The 22605-nt window shown below is 36.4% G+C and overlaps 1 protein-coding gene across 3 annotated transcripts in view; it reads right to left on the bottom strand.

Moving 5' to 3' along the window:
* Positions 1-22605, bottom strand: part of KCNMB2 (potassium channel subfamily M regulatory beta subunit 2) — a 243736-nt gene that overhangs the window by 33468 nt on the left and 187663 nt on the right. For all 3 annotated transcript variants that reach the window (XM_004674980.2, XM_012729598.1, XM_012729615.1), the window contains exon 2: positions 3764-3886. In XM_004674980.2, coding sequence (XP_004675037.1) covers positions 3764-3819 — 56 coding nt within the window. In that variant the 5' untranslated portion in view covers positions 3820-3886. The remainder of the gene's footprint in view (positions 1-3763; positions 3887-22605) is intronic.

Below are 22605 nucleotides of genomic sequence, written 5' to 3'. Positions count from 1 at the left end.
AAACAAGATTTATTTACAAGGAGAAATAAAGAAAAGAATAACTCAGGGAAAAAAATGGAGAGATAAATTGGCAAATGCAACCTATGAGTTCTGCTGTGTTGGGGCCTCAACAGCATGCCAAAAGCCAAGGACCCCCCAAGGCCCACAAGTCTGATTATGTACCAAGCCTGGATGCTTAGCCCCACCCTTATTTCCCAGCAATTCTCCCTTTGGTGGTGATGACATTAAGGGGTTTGTAGTGCTTGGTTCTTGAAGCTCTTTGGTCTGGGGTAGGGGTAGAGTCCATAAAGCTTGTGTTTTCCCTCCAACACTTAGATTACATATTTTCTGTTTTTTAATTTATAAATAAGTTATTACTGTTATTTTCTTTCACCTTGTGCAATTTGGGGATTAAAGTAAGCTGATCTAACAAAAATACTCCTCAGAGAGGAAAAGGTGTTCCTTCATATTGCTGGGTTTGTGGAATAGAGCTTAGGATAGAAACCTGTGTTCTGCATGCAACAGCTGATTTAAAAAAAAAAAAAGCCTGGCTTTGATAAATTAACAGTAGAAGTGTAAAGTTGACTACAACTTCTTTTGAACCTAAAACCTTCGGCTTCAGAAATTTCAGTGGACCTTTTTTCTATTCAGTGTCTCTGCCTTGTCCTTGAGATAATTTCCTGAGGTTCCTCTCTTTTGAGGACTCAGAGAAACCATTATTTTGACAATTTTGGCTCTTGTCATGGGAAGATATGGCATGGAATGGGGCAGAGGGTTTTGCGACTCAGCCTGTAGATTTGCTGTGGATCACAGCTGGAGAAGGGGAATACACAGCCCAGGTTTGCAGGATGAAATCAAAATGAGGGTGGGACAAAATGGGCAAGTGCTATTTTACAGCCTGGTTAATTTATTTCCAAATAATTAACTCGAGGACTTTAATTATCTAGATTCATTATCAGCCATCATCACCTTCATTATCACAGGAATAACTGCCACCAAATCTATCTTAAGCAGTGCAGTAGACGCTGTTCAAAGTCAATTTTAAAATCTGAGTCTTACTTTATAAGAGTGAATTAGATTGTGAAGATGAAGTCAGGAAGAAGGCACAAAGGAACGAATATCAAGCTAAGGAAGCTTAGTGGCAGACTATTGTATTTGTTGTCTAACTTTTTCCATTTGTCTTTAGCTCTGTAGGTCAAAGCTGTGGCAGACTGATTTTCTAAGCTTTGACGTATCCATGCTTTAAAGCTTGTTGAAAGTGATTTACTTATTGTGAAATTTTAATTATTATCAATTTCATAGTTACTGAAATTATACCTTGTAAATGTGGCAGTGAAAGTAGTAATTTAAGAGATTCATAGAATTTTAGTGGTGTGGAATATGAAACTAATTATTTTCTCTTAACTATACAAACAATGCCAGTAAATCATATTTGCATCTTATTATCAATTTTAATATACAATTTTCAATGTAGTTTAACAGAGTTTTCCCCTTGTGAATTTGTTCTTCACTGCTGCCCCTATATCCTTATCTCATATATTTGATAAAACCCATGTAAGCCATAAGGTACAGGAGAGAGAGAAGTATGTATGACTTGGGTTCAAATTCTGGCAGGTTGTTGGACCCTTGGAAGTTACTTAAAATCCCTGAACCTGTTTCCCATTCTGTGAAGTGGGCATAAAAAACCTATCTTGTAAATGAAAGGAACAGTTTATAAATTATGAATTTTTTCTTAATGATTTATTTACTCATGCATACATGGACTGGTGTACAGGCCAGAAATGCAGGAGGTGAGAGGATTCACCAGAGACAGAATGGGAAATATAACAGGCAGATTTAGTGAAATACATTGCTGAGGGGAGTAGCAGGCAACCAGAGAGGGCCCCTGTGCCCCATGGGTCACCGGTATCCCCCTTCCCCCAATAACCCCTTCTCCTCATCAAACTCATGCTGTGGTGGCTGTTGACAGCTCCATAGTGTTGCCCTTCAACACCTTGTGTCACCAGGGAGGCCCCAAATTTATAAATTTAAACAATTTGTAAATGAAATATGCACAGCACAGCAGTTGCTAATTAAATGTTTATCTATCTATCTATCTAGTAGATTTAATTATTTGATGAAATTCAATTGGTCGTAAAACAAAAAACATCGTATTTCACCATCTGATGAATTTTTTAAATCTTAAAAGGGCTGGCCATTGCTAATCACAATATCACTATAGGGAACAAAATCTCTTCCATTCTGCATATCACTAGTAGTAGTTTCTTCTTTAAGGAAATGAGTAAATTATAAACAGATAAGCAATTTTTATATTCCATGAAATTTTAGTCCATAGAATAGATCTTGCTGATGATTCCACTTAGTTGCACTGAAAGCAAATGAAAAATAACTTCAGTAGGTATTTCTACATGCATGTAGATACCTAGAGATGAACAAAGAAGTAAATTTTCAGTTGATCTTTTATCATGATGAGCACCGGGACTTTGTTTAAATACTAGTTTTCTTCTAGATTGTCAATTTACTTAAACACCATATCAATTTTCATTAAGTATGACGATAACACATTTGGAAAATAGAGAAGTAAAAGCATCCTTTTCCTTCCAACTTTTTCCTATGTATATATTTTTTGTGGCTGCAGTCTTAGTTTGCATAAAATTTTCAACTAGATTTTTTTCAGTTAATACTGTCAAAGTATTTCTAAGTGTCAAGTGATATATTATACTTCATAATTTATTTAACAGCTTTTCTATTGTGAACACAAAAGCTGCTTCCAATTTTTTGCTATAATAATTATTGCAGTTCTTTTCAGAATTTTTCAAAGGATTTTATCTGTAGGGAAATATAAGTTTTAAAGGCAAAAATAAAAGTACTGGCTTTCAAAACTACCTTGAAGTAAATAACCATTTGTCTTTCTTGAGATTAATACCATTTTTCATTTGTGGTATGTTTTAGATTCTGTAGGCAGATGAGCCAGATTAAGTTCAATATGCTGATATAGGCAATTGTGTTTTAGCTTTATGAAGTCCAAATAATAGTTCACAGTCCATGAGATGGAGGAATAGAAAAAGGTAGCTAATGGAGCGAAACAAAATATTTAAAAATGTCTGGAAAATTTTATGAATGCATTTACTCCTTAAATGCAAGTGGGAAGGTAGGAGTGAAATGTGTAATTGTTGTTTTGTCTTTCATTAACCCAGTTTTTGACCTTTTATATTTTTTCTTGATTATCCCAACTCTCCCTACTCCAGGCTTTTCTTCCAAGGAATTTGATGCTCTATGTACTAGTTCATCCTCTTTTCATCCTCACACAGTTTCTGGTTTCCTTTCTTGCCATTTGTCCAGTGCCTTGATATGCAGTTTTCACCATGTCTTTTCAGTATTTATTGAACATTCACTATGTGCTAGGTACAATAGTAGGTGCTAGAATGTTAACGGAGAGTAACATATCAAGTCTTTGCTAGTGGAGAGGGTGGGGGAGGTTCTAATTGATTGGATACCTGAAGGCAGAGTTGGAGTTAGTTATGTGACAAGTGGGCAAGTAAGTGCACATTTGATTTGAAGGGCCTTCTTGTAGGGAGCATTCTTCACAGTTACATACTGGAAGTGAGCATGGGGAATGCAAAGATGAGGAAGGCTACAGTGCCTGAAGCCCCATCTCCTCAATGTAGAGTCCAGCCTGCATTAACATTTGCAAAGCTCAGTTGCCTTAATACTTTCTTTGCGCATCCTGTTTGGGCTATGCAGCTAGTTGTTTATGAAAGGCCCCGGAGACCCAGTAATTTACCTTTTCTCATCGTGTCTGTAAGATGAAGAGGTCCGGCCACTGGTCCATATAAACATCTTAGAGGGTGTTGGTCCACGGGCTCCTTTCCTTTTGGTGGAAGTCCTGGAGGAGTGGCAAAAAGACCTGAAAGATGCACACAAAGGAGTTAAGTCCAGTTCTTCAAGGTCTGGGAACTGAGTATCAACAGTAACCAATAGCGGTCAGTGGGCTGACTCTGAAATAAGAAGGCTGCTGCCACAGGAGGATGGTTCTCAACCCCAGCTGTACATTGAAATCAACTGGGGATATTTTAAAAGACAGGGAAGCCTGGTTCTTGCCTCAGAAATGTACAGTCAACTTCCTTTTAAACCTCTTAGTTGTGTCTAACCCTCATCTAGGGTTGGGAGTCATTATCTTTGGGAAACATGATTTTCTTGTGGATGTTTGCATCACATTCTCTCCAAGATGTTACTCCAAAATATAATTTTTTTAAAAAGATTTATTTTTTTATCATACAGAGTTGGGTACAGGCCAGAGGTGTAGGAGTGGTGAAAGGATTCACCAGTGACAGTGTGGGAGCAGAACATTTCGACTAAGAAGTACACTGCTCTCGGGGATCGAACTCACACTGAAGTGGTGTTAGCTTCTTACTGCTGTGCTTTAACCCACTGCACCACCAGAGAGGGCTGACAATCTTGTTTTTAAACAAAGATTTTTGTTAATTTTTGTTTTTATTTGAAACTTTTAAGTTCTATCAATCAACATAATCTTTGTGTTTTCAATTTCTATTTTTACTTTTGTGTCCTCTGTTTTCTTTCAGATTGAACCTTACCCCTTCTACTCAAAATATAATTTAAGTATGGCTTCATACTCCACCATGCACAGTATTTTCCAAAAATTTGGATATTGAAATCTTATTTCTCTTTGCCTCTTCAAACTGTTTTCCTTGATGCTGACAGATGTGGACAGGTTGGTGATGAAATAAGTGTATGTTTACTATTGCTAAAATCATGGACTCATCCTGTAATGGCCGAATCTGGGAAAATCAATCTGTCAGGGGTAGCAGATCTCCTGGATCCTAGCAGTCAGTCTTACGGGATTTGAAGTTAAGATTTTAGAGAGTTGTGTGCTTTTGGCTATGACTTGGCTGAGGGACTATGCTTTACAATATGAAATATAGTTAGCTATTCTTTATTTTCTACACAATAAAATAATTTTCTAGGGAGTTAGAGCTATAAAATATTATAAAGATCTTAATCACATAGCAAAGTGAAAATGACATTTAACAAATTGAACAAAGAAAGGAAAGTGACTTTTCCATGGATATACAGTCACTCATTACTTTCCTTTTGGTTGAACAAAATGTTCATGGTGAGCAAGAAGCTGGAATTAATATTCGCTGTATATACTGTAGTCATGACTGTGTAAAGCACTTTGCATATATCATGAAATGAATACATATGTATCTATATTATGTTTATATCATGAAAACCCTACAAGGTGGATAGTGCTATTATAGATTAAAAATGAGATCAAATTGATATAAATTTGAGATATTTGCTCACATTTAGAAAAGTGGAATCATGCTTCAAACCAATGTCTGTTTTTCTCTCCTTTTCTGGAGAATGACACATTTTGTTTATTCCAAGGATCCTTAAATTATAATATACAAATGATATACTGGTGGAACTTGTAGCAATAGAACTTATTCAGTGAGTTGAGGAGGGCCTGAGACTCTGTGTTCCTGATCACTCTGCTAGTGATGCTGATACTGCTCGTTGGCAGAAAATAGTGAGCCAAAGGATTCAGAGTATGTAGAGCAACAAGGATTCAGGTCTAAAATTTTCACTAACTAGTTGTGTGGACTTGTGTATGTGACTCTCAACTTTTAAATAACTTAGTTGTTTTAAATCTGTAACATGGAGAGTTTGAAGCATGTACCTTCACAATCCATCTTAACTCCAAAATTTTATGATTTAGAAGACTGAAGAATGAATGCAAACATGTCCAAAGTCCTTGTTTATTATGTTCAGGGAATAGATCTTTAATAACCCTTGGCTTCCCATAAGAGATACAAGGAACAGAGGCCATGGGAGCAAGTAGGGATTTGATAAGCAGTATAGGTATATGATGTCATATTTTCACCTTTAGTCTCTCAGATAAATAGCAAGGATGGAAATCTACACTGGAATGGATGCTGTAGATAGGTTTAGAAAGATTTAGAAGTTGAATTTTTTAGTTCTTTAAATGACTTGGCCTGAGATACTTAAGGTTATTTACACTTCTTTTTGAACATCTTTAAAACATCAACTGGATGAGATAATAAATCCATATTAAAATCAATCTCTAGGAAATAAGAATGATTTTAATATAAGCTTAATGAGCTACTTTATAAGAATGAGAATTGGTTTAAACTTTTAGGAAGTCATTTCAAGATTGATCCTGGTGGAGACTTTAATCACTTTTGTCATCCCACAAAGATTTGGGGATATAAAGTAGACAAATTTACCTAGACAATTTGAGTCTAGGTAAAGTAGTAAATTACTGAGCTCTCCTGTTAAAGGGGATACAGTGATTTTTTAATATACCTTGGATACTTTCAGATTATGTCATTATTCCAGTGCCCTTGCCCTGTTGTTTTAAGATGATATAAAGACATAAAGAGGGAGATGAAAGATATATTGAATACTTATTCTAATTGACTGTTAAAAGCTTATTGGAAAGGACTTAGTGACTCCTCAGGTTATTTTATTTTTTTATTTTTTAAAGATTTATTTGTGTATACAGAACTGGGATACAAGCCAGAGTCTCAGGGGCGGCGAGAGGCTTCACCAGAGACAGAGTGGGGAGCAGAACAGGCAGAGAGACGAAGTACACTGCTGAGAGGAACAGTGGGTGGGTCAGGAGAGGTCTGCCACACCATGTGGTCACCTCTGGGGCAGGCAGGAATTGAACTCATCGGAAGTGGCTTTAGCTTCTTAGTGCTGTGCTTTAACCCACTGCGCCACCAGGGAGGGCCATCTCAGATTATTTTTATAAGTAGATGTAGAGTTTCTCCAACCCAGTTTTCTTTCATAAAAATAAATTGTTATTTAAAAACCTCTAGGTTTATTGATAATTAAAATGAAAGAGTAGCTGCTTTTGGGACAACAGTATAAAGGTTCTGTGGAGGCTGAAAAAACTTTTCAGACTTTAAGGGAATACCCAGATCATGTTAATGGAAGCTGCTTTAGAGGTTCCCTCTTAGCTCAAAGGCAGCCGTCCTGAACTTCCTAAGTAATTAACTCAAGTCTGCTCACTTTATAAGACAAGGGACATTTCATTTGAATTGTGATTAGAAAAGTGATAGACAAAAAAAAAATTGTAAAATTTTGTGCTTAATAATTCTAGCATGAAACAGAGATCTGTGTTAGTGGCTGCCCAGGACTGGGAGCAGAGAGAATCTGGATCTCATTTCATGATTAAACGATCCTGGAGCTGGAGTCAACCTGGCAGAGCCATGTCTATGATTGTGGATGAGTGTGGTTTGAAAACCAGAAGCCCTGAAAGATGTGATGGCAGCCTTGAATAAAAGCACAGAGTCAGTGAGACTAGAATATCACAATTTCAATACAAAAACGAATGATATAAAAATATAAAATAAAAAAGCCCCCCTCCCCCAAAAGAAGAATATTACAATTTCTATGTCTTAAAAGTTTACAAAGGACGCCTTCCTGTTTAAGAACGTACCTTCTGGGTCCTGCCTTCCTGACTCAGTGCACCCTAAGCGTCTGCCTGCCAGTGAATGAGTTCCTGTCTTACCAGGTCACCTCAAACTATTCTTTGATGCTGTCTCTGACCCACATGAGCAGCTTCCTCAGATCTGCTTCTGTTATTGATTCTCACTTTGGTCTGAGCAAGGCACAGTCTATTCTGGTTGTTTGAACATCTGCCTCCTCCTGTTCTGTGGACATTGCTAGAGCGGGCTGTCTTGTGCATGTTAGGGTACAAGGTGGGGGATCTTGGAACAATGCAGATCTGAATCAGTGGGCCTGGGTGGAACTCAAAATTCTGCATTCCTAACAAGCTCTCTGATACTGCTGGTCTATAGGGAGCATGGAGCTGCAGGAGCTCTTGGCATGTAGTCAGAGTCAATACTTGCTTCCAGACTGTCCTGACCATGTAAGTATCTATTGGTAAAATGCAAAAGATTCATATGATTTAAAGAGAAACCAGGGTATCTAATCCAAGTATCTGTAGGGAAGCATGGCCAAAGCTGCTGACTTTAGCTCCTGTGCTGAGGCTCAGCGTTGCTGTGTGCAGCTGGCCTCTCCTTTCTGGTCCTCCCTTAGTTTTGGTGTCTTCCCTTCTTTCCACTTCCATCTCCTCTCTTTCCTTCTCCTGATTGTCTTGTTCCCTCAGTTGATTTGGATATAAAGTTTCTATTGCTTCCTGAACTATCATTCAATAAGGTTTTCCCTTAAAAGGGCAGCATGATTCAGTGAAAAGGCAAACAGGAGAGCCAGTTGGGGCCTCTGTGTTTGTCTCCTGGCATCACCACCTAACACCCATGTGACTTTGGACAAGTTGACTTAACATCTCTGTATCTTAGTTCCCGCACCTATAAAAATAGGAATATTGGCCCTCCCTGGTGGCGCAGCGGGTTAAAGCACAGCACTGAGAATCTGAAGCCACTTCCGCATGAGTTCGATTCCCGCCTGCCGCCTGCCCCGGAGGAGACCACATGGCGAGCCAGACCTCTCCTGGCCCGCCCGCTGCTCCCCTCAGCAGTGTACTTCGTCGATCTGCCTGTTCTGCTCCCCACTCTGTCTCTGGTGAAGCCTCTCACCGCCCCTGAGCCTCTGGCCTGTACCCCAGTTCTGTATGAATAAATAAATAAATCTTTAAAAAAAAAAAAAATAGGAATATTAATGTTTGCCTTTCTGCATGGCTTAGAAGATTATGTGAGATAATAGATACAAAAATACCTAAAGTGAATCAAGATATTCAGGAGGCAAATACCAAATACTAGATTAATTTTTCATCCTCCCACCCCATTATTAAATTTAAAAGCAAATGGGGTTTTTTTTATCTTGTTGTTAAAAAAAATTCAATTAAGTTGCTTTGTACTTATCCATTGAGACTATTGATTTTTCTTTTCCCTGTGGGTCAGTGGCACTCAATAGAGGAAAAACAGTTTCTAAGGATATTGAGATAATAAATTCTGAAGTGCTTGTTCATCCACCTTAAATTGCTAACCATCCCAAGTAACAAGAGCATAAAGATGTTGCCTGTGAATCTAGCTGTACATTAGTCACCTGGGGAGTCTTACAGCAATTCCTGGTGCCTGGGTCCCAGAGCAGTAAGAAATTTTGGAGGTGAGTCTTTGACATTGATATTTTTAAAAAGTTTTCCAGGTGACTCTGATGTGCAGCCTGAATGCTGTCACAAACTCTCAGACTCTGGTCTAAGTTGAACTGTTTACAGAGGATGCCCTTGGGTCTAGAAGCTTCAGCTGGAGAGTGAGAGTTCCACAAATGCCGAGTGCCCTGGTGTTTTACTTCCTAGAAGTGCCGCAGCCTCTAGGTGACAACTGCAAGGACAAGTGGGATATGAAGCCAGAGAAGAACAAAGCAGATGCAGTTTCTAGTGTCAGTGGCTTTGAGCTACGCATATGGGATGCTCTTAATGCACTTTTTTTTATTAGACAGGGAGCAGGAGCCAATGGAACTATTTAACACATAATTACATGCCTAATCTTGTGTAAAATTGTTACACTAATGACATCATGGTGGCATCTTAAAAGGTCACTCTAAGCACAGAAGTTTAGGAATGCTTTTAATATGTCCTTTATCTTACAGACAGCAAATTATGTGTTTTTCATAGGAATCAAGTAGTTTTAGCTACAAGGCTTTTGTGGGGAGGAGCCAAATATATGATGATAATTTGAGACCTAGCAAGTTTAATTTAGAAAACATTGGTGGTACTTATTAAGAGTAGTTTTAAATGCCTTTCGGATGTGTTCTTCCAAAATTAACTTCTAAGCCTTACTCTCATTCATTTATTGGGCATCCATTTGACAAAATTTATTTGGTGCTTCTTTGTACCAGACTGTACATGGTGCTGCTGGCACCAAGCCACCCATATTTACTTCTAAGGAGTATGGGGTCCATGGAAGATTCAATAACCAATGGGTATTTGCACTACTGTTCTTTTTAAGGATGCTGTCACTCCCAGTGGGTATGTCTAATAGTTTCTTGTCTCTCCACATTTTATTTAATTTTGTTTGTGGCTAAATATGACATTGCAGATCATTTTCTTCTAAATATGCTTTACACCCTCGACTTATATGACAATGCTTTTTTATTGCTCCTTCCTTTTTCTTTTCTGAGTATCTATTTCTTCATTCATCCCTTAAATGTTGCTATGTTAGCAAGTACTGCTGAACAGTCATATGACAATGCCCTATAATAATGATGAAAATGACCTTTCTCCCCCAGTATGATGCTTGGAAGACTCCTTATTATCTACTTGTCTGGGTAAAGAACATGGCTATTGTGAGAAGAATCAATTAAGAGAGACTGAATTCTCAGAAATTTTATTGCAACTTGCTTTTTGATAATTGGTGAATGCCTGCTGGACTCCTCCAGCTGGAGATGGGAGTCACTTGTGACCTCTGTCATGTGTGTAGGCCCACTTTTTTTCATGTAGCTGTGATGTGTTTGAGTTCCACTTCAGGAGGATATAGTTCAAATTAAATGATGTACCTGTCCTTTAGTTGGCTGGTGACTTGGCTCAATTTACAGGTTCTGGGCTTCAAATGTTTACTTCATCCCTGAGTAATTGTATAAACAAAGGAAAAAATGCACTTCTTTTTCTTAGTAAAGGGGTGACTATGCAGTTGAACTTTATTATTTTTTTAGTTGATTCAGTAGTCCTTTCTTCATCAAACAAATATTTATTGAATATAATAGTGTGGAAGGCACTAAGCTGATTGTTGGGTGTAAATTAGAATCTGAGGGGACAGCACAATCCTTTTTTGAAGATGCTTATGATCTAGGAGAGGAGACAGATTGGTCAGATTAGTGTGGACAGGTTCTTAACTATGAGATTGATATTCTGTGTATAGAATGAAATAATTTTTTTCATAGTATTTACAGTCCTAACAGCTATCAGAAATTATTCTCTTAAGGTTTATTTGAAGAAACACTGAAATTAGTTTCAGGTTGAAATCCCAGCTCCACAACATAGTAATTATGTAACCTAAATTTATTATGTTTCTTTACGTATCATTTTCCTCATCCCAAAAATCATAATAATAATAGACATGCGCATGTTTGGAATAAGTATGGTATTGAGTAGATACTCAGTTTACTGTTTTCCCCCAACCCCCTTTTAAAGAAAGTAGTAGATTCTCCCAGCTCCCCAAAGTTAGATATATCAATGTATCAAACACTTTTGATTAATATTTTTTTAAAAGTTAGTTCTATGTAGAAATGGAAAACCATTTCTACATGATCTTAATTAGTCCACTACTCCATAATTCATTTCTTAATGAGCTTTTCAAGTGGATAATCACAACTGATGTTCAGTTTGATTCCTTTCATGCTGCATATTTAAAACCAGTTCAACTGTTAGACATTCACTCTCTTAGGCATTACACACACACAGCTGGTGTGAGCAAACATGCTCATCGCTCACGTGTACCTCAGAGACTGGTACAAATGATAGACGTATCCAGAAACCCTCTATTTCTTCTCTGTGAATGTGGTTTCTATATCAGCTGCAGATCAAGGAAGGGGAACAATAAGAGCTTTTATAGGGAATAATTAGTGATAACAATAAGCATAAAGTTTTTAGGTACATTGTATACATGTACAAGTAGCACATTTATGCACATTGTTTCATTTAATTCTGACAAACTATGTGAGAGAGCTCTTTACTTATCAGAAAAGGAAACTGATTTCAGAATAGTTAGCAAATTGTGTCAGGTCACATAACTATTAAATACTGAAGTCCAAATTTCAGTCCAGTCCTGTTCAACTCTAAAACCCATGTTCTCTCAACCTATACATTTTTTTGTTTGTTTGTTTTTGGCAAGATAAACTAGGTATACCAAAATCTACATGAAAGGAATAATGGGTGGTAATCATGTGGCAACACTCAATTTGTGTCTTCATTGACTGCCACATTTTGCACCACATCAAAGCTAAAGAGGAAAATTGTGGGTTGAGAGAACAGAGCAGGAGTGAGAAAGGCAAGAAAGACAAGCATGGTGGTAAGAATATGAACGTGTGGGTCCAGTTCAGGATTTATTTCTTATTATCTGTGTGATCTTGGGGAGTTTATAACACTTTGACCTCTTTATTTTTCTCTTCCATATTGTAAGGACAATAGAGTTTTTATGCAGGCTGGGTTAATATATGTAGTGTGCTTTGTGATGTATAGTAATGTTAAATTTATATCATTACAAAACATATAACATAGCTATATGCAAATAAATGTATACATCTGTGTTAATATATAAGTTTATGTAACATAGGATATAGGATATGACAGTTACAATATGGGAGGAAGCAAGTATATAGGATTTGGAAGATATTAGAGTTTGTCTAAAAGTTTACATGGTTAAATATATTCAGTAGACATTTGTAATTGCGATCTTCAATTTTCATGGAGAGAAGAATAATTAGTAAACTATGGAAGTCACATTAGCTCTGTAATTGATTTAGCTTGTAATTGGGGCTCTTTGGCCTTCTGGCCTTTTACTCACTATATGTAACATGAGAGAATTGAAGAGATCAACCTAAGCATGCTTCTATCTGAAAAAATTTGTTTGACTTTGGAACATTTTAGTCAAAGTCTATTTATGTGACTTATTTGACTTTTAACTTGTCTTTGGTTAGATAATAATTTATTTATATTTTATATTCTGAAACTTAAACGAAGCCCTAAGTAATGCTCATGGGACTTCTAGTAAAGGAGGAGATAACAAACACCAAATGGGAAATAAAAAAGGGACCTATTCTTTAGAAGGTTTTCTAGAGATCTAGGCATTCCTGAAGAGCTGAACAAGTGGGGCATAAGTCTTCTTTTTCCTCAGTTTGTTAATTTGTAAGTCATTTGTATGGTTATTTGTATAATTGCGGGGAGTAGGGGAATATATCTTCATGCCTCCATATACTTTATTGTCAGTATTCCAACCTGGCTCTCCTACTGTGTTTCTTCCACTCCATATTTTGACTTGCTACAGTGGCCCATATCTAGTCTAACTGTAAAACCACTGCTCTAATCCAGGGGGAAGATGAGGTAGTAGAAATTTTAGATAACACATTTTAGACAGATTGGTGAGGGAAATGTTTTTAGGGCAAGAAAATATGAGTTCTAAGTCCTGCTCTGCCCAACTGGTAATGATTTGGTGAACTATAAGTTTGCTCAGGAGCTCTCCTACTAGGGTTTTCTAAACTACTGGTAATATGCATGATTCTACTCTGAAAGAAAGTTGACATTCTGTACTTAGTATTCTCAGCCTCAAGTTGAGAAGTCTAGTCCTTTATTTTTTTTTACCAGTAGAACAAGGAGTCCTGTGATTGAGCTATATCTTTTATTGTCAGGTAGACTAGTGGTAAGAAATCATGAGCTCTGAAGGGAGAACAAACTGAGTTCTAGCTTTACTTCTGCCTTCTTGCTATCAATATTAGACAGGATTAATTACTCTGAGTCTTAATCTCTTTAGAAAGTGGAGATATAAATACAGCCTCTAAAATTTGTTATGAGTATTGATTAAAATAATGAACCCAGCCACTATTCATTTACATATAGCTCTTCATTTATATGTATATAATAACTTCACTCATAAATTTTATCCTACTATACCCAATATGCCAAATGAAGACAGTTGTCCTTACTAAAAGGACTTGAGAAAGAATTCAGAAAAACATCATTGAGTACTACTATCTAAAAGCTGTGAAAGATATCAAAGTATTCTAGGTCATGTGCTATCACTGAGACCTGGTGTCTTTTTGTTTATATGGTTGGGTAAAAAGCAAGTGGGTTTAGTTGTGAAACTGGAATGCAGTGGGCACTAAGCAGGCAAAGAAAACTCCCTTATATTATAATGTGTTGCTGAGGAAACCTTATACATAACAGAAATATCCTGGAATATTTTGCTTAAAGAGCTTACATTTCATACATTTTGTAGCATATAGGATGCTTGATTCTGCATTAAAGACTAATAATCTTAGGGACTAAGAGAAACTACTCAAGAAGATGACTAAAGAATATGAAAGCATATAATCTTCAATTCTCATGTCTGCTGGTAAATGACCACTCAATTTAGAAAGCGGCATCATGAACCAAGGAGGCAGTTAGGATTGCTTTTTCTCTCACTCTCATCTCTTTCTTGATCTGTGACATGGGATGAGTTGATTAAACTCAATTTCCTTATCTATAAAAATGAAGACTGTAAAATCTACCTTCAATATTTTATTTAATGGAATGTGAGAGGGCATATTAATTCTGGAATATGAGAGGAACTGAACTATGTGAAATTCAATCCAAAAGGAACTGATTTGGTTACTTTGTCCAACATCTGCTGCCAAGATCCAGAAAAATGGCCAAAAGTAGCCAATACATATATTTTTTAAAAATTGGACCCAATCCATTAAGAAGCATTTATTTAAAAAAAAATAGGGAAGAATGAAAGAAGTGACTTTCCCTGTTTCTCATGCTTTATCCTCTCAGTCATCAAAACTTGTTATAATATATTCTTACTATCACTGCAGAACCATTGTCCAATAGAATTATATTGTGAACCACAAATGTAATTTCCTAATAGGTAGTCATATTAAAAAGATTAAAAATAAGCAAGCAAGATTAATTATAGTAACATTTTATGTAATCTAATATACCAATGGTAATATCATTTCAACATGTAAAAGTAATTACTAATGACACAATTTACGTTTTTTTTTAAAAACTAAGACTTGGAAATACAGTGCTTTTTGGTACTTATAACACACAGTACTGCAGACTAATCACATCTGAAGTGCTCAATAGTCACATATACCTCAGTGGCCAATGTTTTGAACTGTTATGGAGTCTAGCTTCTGTTGCTCCATCAATTTTTGCAACAAGAGTAACATATCAAATATAATCATAATCTTAATTATTATTTTCCATGTGGTGGGTCCTGTGTTTTATAAGCATTTCTTTGACAACACTGATAAGAAGGTGTTACTATACCATAATATAAATGAGGAAGGTGAGACTTAGGGAGTTAAAATAATTTTCTCAAGGTCGTGCAACTTTTAAATGGCAGGTCTAGGACTCAAATCCAGGCATTCCATTTCCTCTCATGTTGCTCATTCTGGATTATTCAAATAATAAACTGTTTGACTTACTTTATAGCAGGATATTTTATGATTTGTGAAAATAGCCACTTCAAACTATAATACTATTGCATTGTATTTATTACTAAGTAATTCCTGTCATAGACATCTTTGACTTTCAGTCATCTTTGAGCCTAAACACACCTGTCTTATATTTATGAGGTTCATCCAATCCCTCATTCTCTTCCTGAGTCATTTTAGTGCTAGAGGGGTGGGGTGATGTGTAGGGTTGGCAGTCAGCATGGGCCAGGATTACTGGTGAGATAATAGTATTGTTTCTGAAAGGAATGAAGACTCCTTAGGGAAAAGATTGTTTCCAGATCTGGGCAGGAAATACACAAGATGAATCATGCCATATAGCAGGGCATCTATCAGAGATGATTACAATCATTTCAGGAGGATTCACAGGCTGACTTGAAGATGCTACAAAGATAGAATAATCTAAGTGTCAATCAGTATAATAACTAAAATGAGTAGAAATAGAAAAAATATGCTTAGCTTACAATTTCCCAGTATTATTTAAAAAAAGTAATTGATCACCATTAGAAGGTTTTAAGGAGCCAATAAATTTCACTGAAAACTAGTAAGTATAGGGAAAGAATAGATTGTTTATCCTACATTTTCTATATTAACTAAACTAAAGCAGTGGGAAACCAACATCGTAGGGAAGTAGTTTCTCTTTATAGAATTACTTCACTAAAATAATAAGAATGGGCAATTAGAATTAAACTGTTATCACTTTTTAACTCTTAGGAATCTTATGTTTCTAGATCTTAATCATCAATGATTGATACCAACAAAAGAAAGCAACAATCACAATATGAATTAATGAATTAATCTTGCTAAAAAATTCCCAGCATGAATCTGATCAAGGCCCTGGAGCCAGTAAATAATTTATAAATATGAAAGCGGTTAGAAGACCACGATGTAATTACTTGGAGATGCAATCAGCAAAACCGTAAGTTAGAGAAGGTCTGCAGGACAGGAAACTCAAAGTTTTTAATAAAAATTTGCTTATATAAGATAGAGAAAGAATCTAAAGTAAAGTAAAAGAGACTTAAAATACATTATTGATTAACTTCAAGGTATAAATTTTATTTGGATTTTGATTTATATACTGTCATATTTTAAATCTTTATTCCAGTATTACTCTTCTAGAGTTATTTTTTTCTAAAGCATACACTCAATTGATTTCCTTGCACCTTTCAATGGTTTTCTGTATTTGTAGATAAACTGAAAAGATATTTTGCAGGATCCAAGTGCTCTACTTCATGGAGGGTGAAATAAATGTGAACTCTAGGAAAGACTTCTTGGTGTAGGTAGAAACTGATAACCAGAGAAGATGAAAACTTAAAAAGACTTTCTGAAAGGACAATGAAATAAGCTCACTGATGTAAACATTGTATATAAGGGTAAGGCAGGAAACATCTTGATTTGGAGCAGTGTGGCGCAGTAACACATTTGTAGCCATGAAGACTTGTGAAACCAAGTTGGGAGGAGCTGACACTTGGTGCAGTGGGTTACTCACTGTACTTTCTTTTTGCTCCTTAAGTATAAATGCAAGATAGGATGTCTTTTAAAAAGCGATTCCTTTTAAAAAATACTTTATTTATTGGTTTTCCTACATCTTTGTTAATTTTGGGTAGTATTTGATTTCTCCCCTCTGGTAAAGTCCCTGTAGTTATCCTGCTACTATAACACCCATGCTCCATCACCACAGTCCCTTGTGTTCTTCCCTCCCTGGTTTTGCACCCCACCCCCACCACCTCCCCTGCTGTATGCCTCTGAAGTTTTGTCTTTTTGTCCCCCCCCCAACATTTTGTTGGGTTTCTCTATATTTCACATATAAGTGAAACCATCCAGTAATTATATTTTCCTCTCAGTTACTTTTACTTGGAATAATCCCCTCAAGCTTCATCCATAATACCACAAATGACATGAATTTATATTTTTGATAGCTAGTAGTATTCCAAGTGTGTGTGTGTGTGTGTGTGTGTGTGTGTGTGTGTATAACTTTTGATCCATAACTTTTGATCCCTTCATCTGTTTTGGGGTATTTGGGTTGTTTCCATTTTTTTTAGTGATTGTAAAGAATAAAGCAGGGATTCTTAATCCTTCCTCTTTCGTGGCACATATTCCCTTGCATCCCACTCCTTGGGCACTCCTAGGTCCTTGGGTTAGAGTGCAGTATAGACTCAGATTTGTTTTAGCTCTAAGGGTGTGCCCTTCGTAACCAATCACAGCACAGTGTGTCTTGTTACCCCAGCTGAAAATTAGTGTTTAAATTACAGCATTCTGTTTTTTATGGTGGTGATGATGAAATACTACAAAAGCAGGCACTAAGAATTAGGGCTTCAGGGAGGGACATCCTAACTGGCCAGTCCAGAATAAGTGGGCAAATGCACATCAAAGAGTAAAGTGCGAGTATAATCTCTACATCAAGGATTATTTTTAGATTCAAAGACTTGTTTTAGTGTATTCCCAAGGATGAAGGTGGTTCAGGATCATGGAGAAGTAGACATCAGCTTCCCCTACTTTCCTGGTTTGACAGAAGTGTGGCTCTTTGCTGAGAGTGGGCTAAAGAGAAGGGGGTTGAGAATGGGGTTTTGGGAAAGCTGGGACAGGTTTTCTGGCAATAAAATTCCATCCTTATTGGTCTATATGGGGTAATTCTCTGGTATTCCCCTTACTGATCTTGAGGCCTTGAGTTGTCAATTTCACGTTTGATTACTTTTTAAATGGAATTATCACTGGCACCTAGAGGGAACTTAAGAGAGTAGCTCTTCTTAGTGGATTTATCTCATCAAAGTTCAGTCAAGTCAAGGTCAAAATGATCCATTCCATTGTTTCTGAGCTTTTTCACCTTATTTAAATTGATATATAAGTTCAAAATAATGACAATTACCAAATTAATTTTTCACATTGCTTTCTAAACATATCAATGAAGGAAAATAAAGCACTGTTATCAGATTGTAGAGGAGAAAAATGGCTATTGTTTCATTCAAGGAACTTCTATAAGAAACAAAAGGAAGTACAGCTGCAATAGAAAGGGATAGCTGCCACTTGAGGACATTTGATTAGAATTCCATCATAAATCATGGGGCCTACGCCTACAAGATTCTTTCAGATGCTATGGTGTATCCTAAATGTAGATTTTACACAGCTCTGACTAAACATGTTTATTGAGCAAAACTAGAAGACAAATGAACCTAGCTGGTGTCAGTTAATGACAAAAAATATTCATGTAGAATATTTGTAGAATTTAATAAAAATCTATTACCATAAACACCTACTTACTTTTAACTGATAGGTTAAGTCCTTTGTCATCTGAACTTATTCTTCTTTCATATGATGTGTCAATCTTTTAGACACATCCCTTTAGCATATTCTAAATGAGGAGTTATCCAGCAATTGGTAAAACAATTCTGGTGCTCAAAAATCCCCTTTTCCTGTGACAACCCTTCTATTACTGGACATAACTATTTGATGGAAAGTTTTCCACAATTTAAACTAGAATGTGTCTTCCTAGAGTTTCACTGTTGCTCCTGCTTCTACATTCTGTATTTCTTTTCAGATGCTTCACTAAAACTATAACTATGCCAACACTTCTCCATTATGAACTGCATGTTTTCCAGCTGTTCTTCATACAACATGATCTCAATTTCTTTACTTATTCTAGTCACCTCCTCAGGCCATACTCCATTCACTTAATGTTTCTCCTAAAGTATCATGGGCATGATACTAATTAATTTTAATGGTGCTGTATATAGCTTAGTTAATTTAGTTGCCAAAAACCTCTCTAAGGTGTGCGCTTTAATCATTTATATCTTACTGATGAGGAAACTAAAACATAGGGATGACAGTAAATAACTTGCCCAATATTGGTGAGTAGAGGAGAAAGGCTATTAAACCCTGCAAACTACATTCAGTGTTTAGCCTGATTCTATTTTTATGAACATAGTATTTCTGTCATATGATTAACATTGAGAAAAACACTATTTATATATTGTGTGATTATATTAACATCCCTGGTTGGTAGGGTTGACTATAGTACATGCAATGAATTGAAAAATCAAAAATCAGATCCTGACATTCTACATCTGTCTTGGGTTGTTTTTTTTTTTTAAAGATTGATTTATTTATACATATAGAATTGAGGTACAGGACAGAGGTGCAGGGGCGGTGAGAGAATTCACCAGAGACAGTAGGGAGCAGAACTGGCTGAATGACGGAGTACACTGCTGAGGGGATTAGCGGGCAGGTAAAGAGAGGTCTGTCTCGCCATGTGGATCACCTCCAGGGCGGGGATCGAACTCATGTTATGTGGCTTTAGCTTCTTAGTGCTCCACTATGCCACCAGGGAGGGCCTGTCTTGGGTTTAATCTTGCACATAATGGCATCCTTTTATTTTACTTTGCGATCTATCATGCACTTTTAAGTAATGCAGTATCTCACACAATAGTGTAAACATACTTGAAATATTACTCTGAAGGTAATGTTTAGGATACATTAGAGCAGGATGAAATGATAAATGAGGTCTGAGATGACAATGGCAATGAGCTGAGAAAGATCCAAAATAAATGGGGATTGAACAAAGAATGCCGATACCTACGCTGTGTTTAAAAGGTTTGAGTTCAGGACTTGGTGACTGACTGGGTCAAAGGGAGAAAGGTAGTAAATTGTTTTGACTACTTTTTTTGTCTATGTACTTCATAGTTTCAAGTCTTACATTCAAGTCATTTATTCATTTTGAATTGATTTTCATGTACGGAGTGAGACAGTGGTCTACTTTCATTCTTTTGAATGCAGCTGCCTAGTTTTCCCAACACCATTTATTAAGAAGCTTTCCTTGTTCCAGTGTATGTTCTTCAGTGATATCTTTGAGGATTCATTCCTATCATCAATGGAAACAAAGGAGAAAATAGTTGGGGCTAATTCAAGCTAAAAAGCTTTTGCACAGTGTAAGAGTGACCAAAACAGGGACTCATTACTAAATCAGATAAAATATTGCACATCATACATCTAATAAAGGATTGATATGGAAGGACTATAAAGTACTTATACAACTCAACAAAAAGAACAAGGAACCCAATTAAAAAACAGAACCGAAGAACTAAAATGACTCTTCTCCAAAGAAAAAGTACAAGTGGAAAAGAGTCACATGAAGCATGAAGAAATGTTCACTATTACTTATCAGCATAGAAATGCAAATCAAGGCCACAAAAAGATATTCCTTCACACCTACGAGAATGACTCTATCAAGGACCAGAAATAACAAGTGCTGGCAGGGATGCTGAGAAAAGGAACTCCTCCTACATTGTTGGTGAAATGCAGATTGGTACAAACTTTATGGAAATCAGTACGGTGGTGTCTCAAAATATTAAAATGGATCTCCTGTATGACCCAATAATTCCACTCCTAGGCATCTATCCCCTAATTTGAACTCCCATGTTTATTGCAGTTCTATTTATAATAATGGCCAAATTATGGAAACAACTGAAGTGCCACAAAACAGATGAATGAATCAGGAATATGTGTTATATATACACACAATGGAATATTACTCAGTGGTTAAAAAGATAAACGTGTGCCATTTGTGACAATATGAATGTAGCTTGAAGGGATAATGCTAAGTGAAGATGAGAAAGACAATACTAGATGGTATCATTAATATGTGAAATATAGAGAAGACAGATAAAGAAAGCTTCAAAACTGACCTTTGAATGAGGACTATAGAACTGAAGCATTTAGAGTAGGGAAGAGATGAGAGAGCCCTAATAGCGAAGAGGGAAGGAAACAGAATGGAATATGGTATTAGACCATGGGTGATTCAGTGATGGGTCACTATGTTGGTAATACCTGATGGGGGCTATCCTATGTTACCGCAATTAAAAATTATATTTACAAAAGTAAAAATAATAATAAAAAAAACTAAGGAGAAACTAATCCTGGTAACAGGATTTCAAATGTATTTCCAGTTTCTCTTTGGAGACTATGTAGATAGTAGTTTATTAACCATAGTGGGGGATTTGATAAAAGGAATAGTGCTTTAGGGATATGGTGGATGGAGTTATGGGAGCAGACTGAGTGGTTGGGGTAGGTAAAAGGCCAAACACAACATTCAGGGGAGAGGGCCACAGGTAGTGGATGTGTGCAGGAATCTCCAGGTTAGAGATACAGACTTGAGTGGACAAATTTTCAAAGAAATTTTGGCAGTTAAGATGGGAAGGTGAGCTGTATTTTTTAGGGAGAAGCATCTTTTAATGGATGCTTTTGCAGATACAAGTGAAAGGAAGGTGCATTAATGGAAGGCTGTTTCCTACAGCGGGGGACAGCTTGCATCAGTCTGACTTTTGTTCTTGGAAGCCTGAGAGGAAAATGTCCCTGAGCTGCCCTTGATGCCTTCCTGGTCAAAACTCAAGCAGAATGATTCTAATTTTCTTTATCACCTTGTCAGTTGTAAGTGAATTTTCATTTATATAAGGAATAACATGCTTGACAAGAACCATATTCATCATTTCACAATGCTCCCTTGATACTCTACAAGGGTGACCATTTGGTATAAAATGGTCATGTTTTGCATAGCATGATGATAGCAAGTGATTCTCTCTAGGAAAAAGAATTCTTAGTCTGAAAACCTAATATTTTTAGTGTTAAAAATACAGGAAGTTTAGGATCCACTAACTTAAAATAGTTATAGGTCTCGAATGTAAGCATTAGATCACGCTTCTTCAATAACCTCTTTAAAAAGCATTACTCTTGTCATTACCGTTTTAAGTTTTTGTGGGCTTCTTATTTATTGATTATGATTGATCTTTTATGGAACATTTATTATATACTTCCTAGGTGTCAGATACCACACCAAATATGAGGGATTAATTCCTTATTTCTAGCCATGAATATGGGAAATATTAAAAGAAATTAAATAATTTCTTTTAATATTTCTTTGGTAAATTGGCAATGAAATCAATTGATGAACTGCTGACTATTTTTAAGAGTTTATTTTTCTGTGAATTGCATATTAGTGCTTCCTCCAAAAAGTCAAAGGCTACATATGTCTATCAACTTTAAATGCTTTACTGTAATCAGACTGCAGCTATCTGCTGACATAGAGAAAAAGTAAACCTAGTACAGAAAACAGTTCTATGCCTACATCTGTATGAGGATGGTCAGGAGGTTTGTTAGCCTCTGGACGTTGAATCTTTTGCTATTTTACAGAAGTGCTTTTGTCAAATTTGAGATCAAAGATACAAAAAAATGCAGAAATGCAACATAGAACAAACACTTATTTTACTTTCAAAATTACCCTGAGATTTGAAGCTACATGCAAAAAAAATGAAACTAGATCACTGCCTCACTCCAGTCACAAAAATCAACTCAAAGTGGATTAAAGACCTAAACATAAGAACGGAAACCATAAAATACCTAGAAGCAAAGATGGGTCAAACACTACACGGCATACACTTCAGCGACATCTTTAAAGACAGAGCACCC

Source organism: Condylura cristata, unplaced genomic scaffold (genome assembly GCF_000260355.1).
Source record: "Condylura cristata isolate star-nosed mole 26May11 unplaced genomic scaffold, ConCri1.0 scaffold00003, whole genome shotgun sequence".
In the NCBI taxonomy this organism is placed as follows: domain Eukaryota; kingdom Metazoa; phylum Chordata; class Mammalia; order Eulipotyphla; family Talpidae; genus Condylura; species Condylura cristata.
Note: the sequence above shows the minus strand (reverse complement) of the source record. Positions and strands in the feature narration are given on the sequence as shown.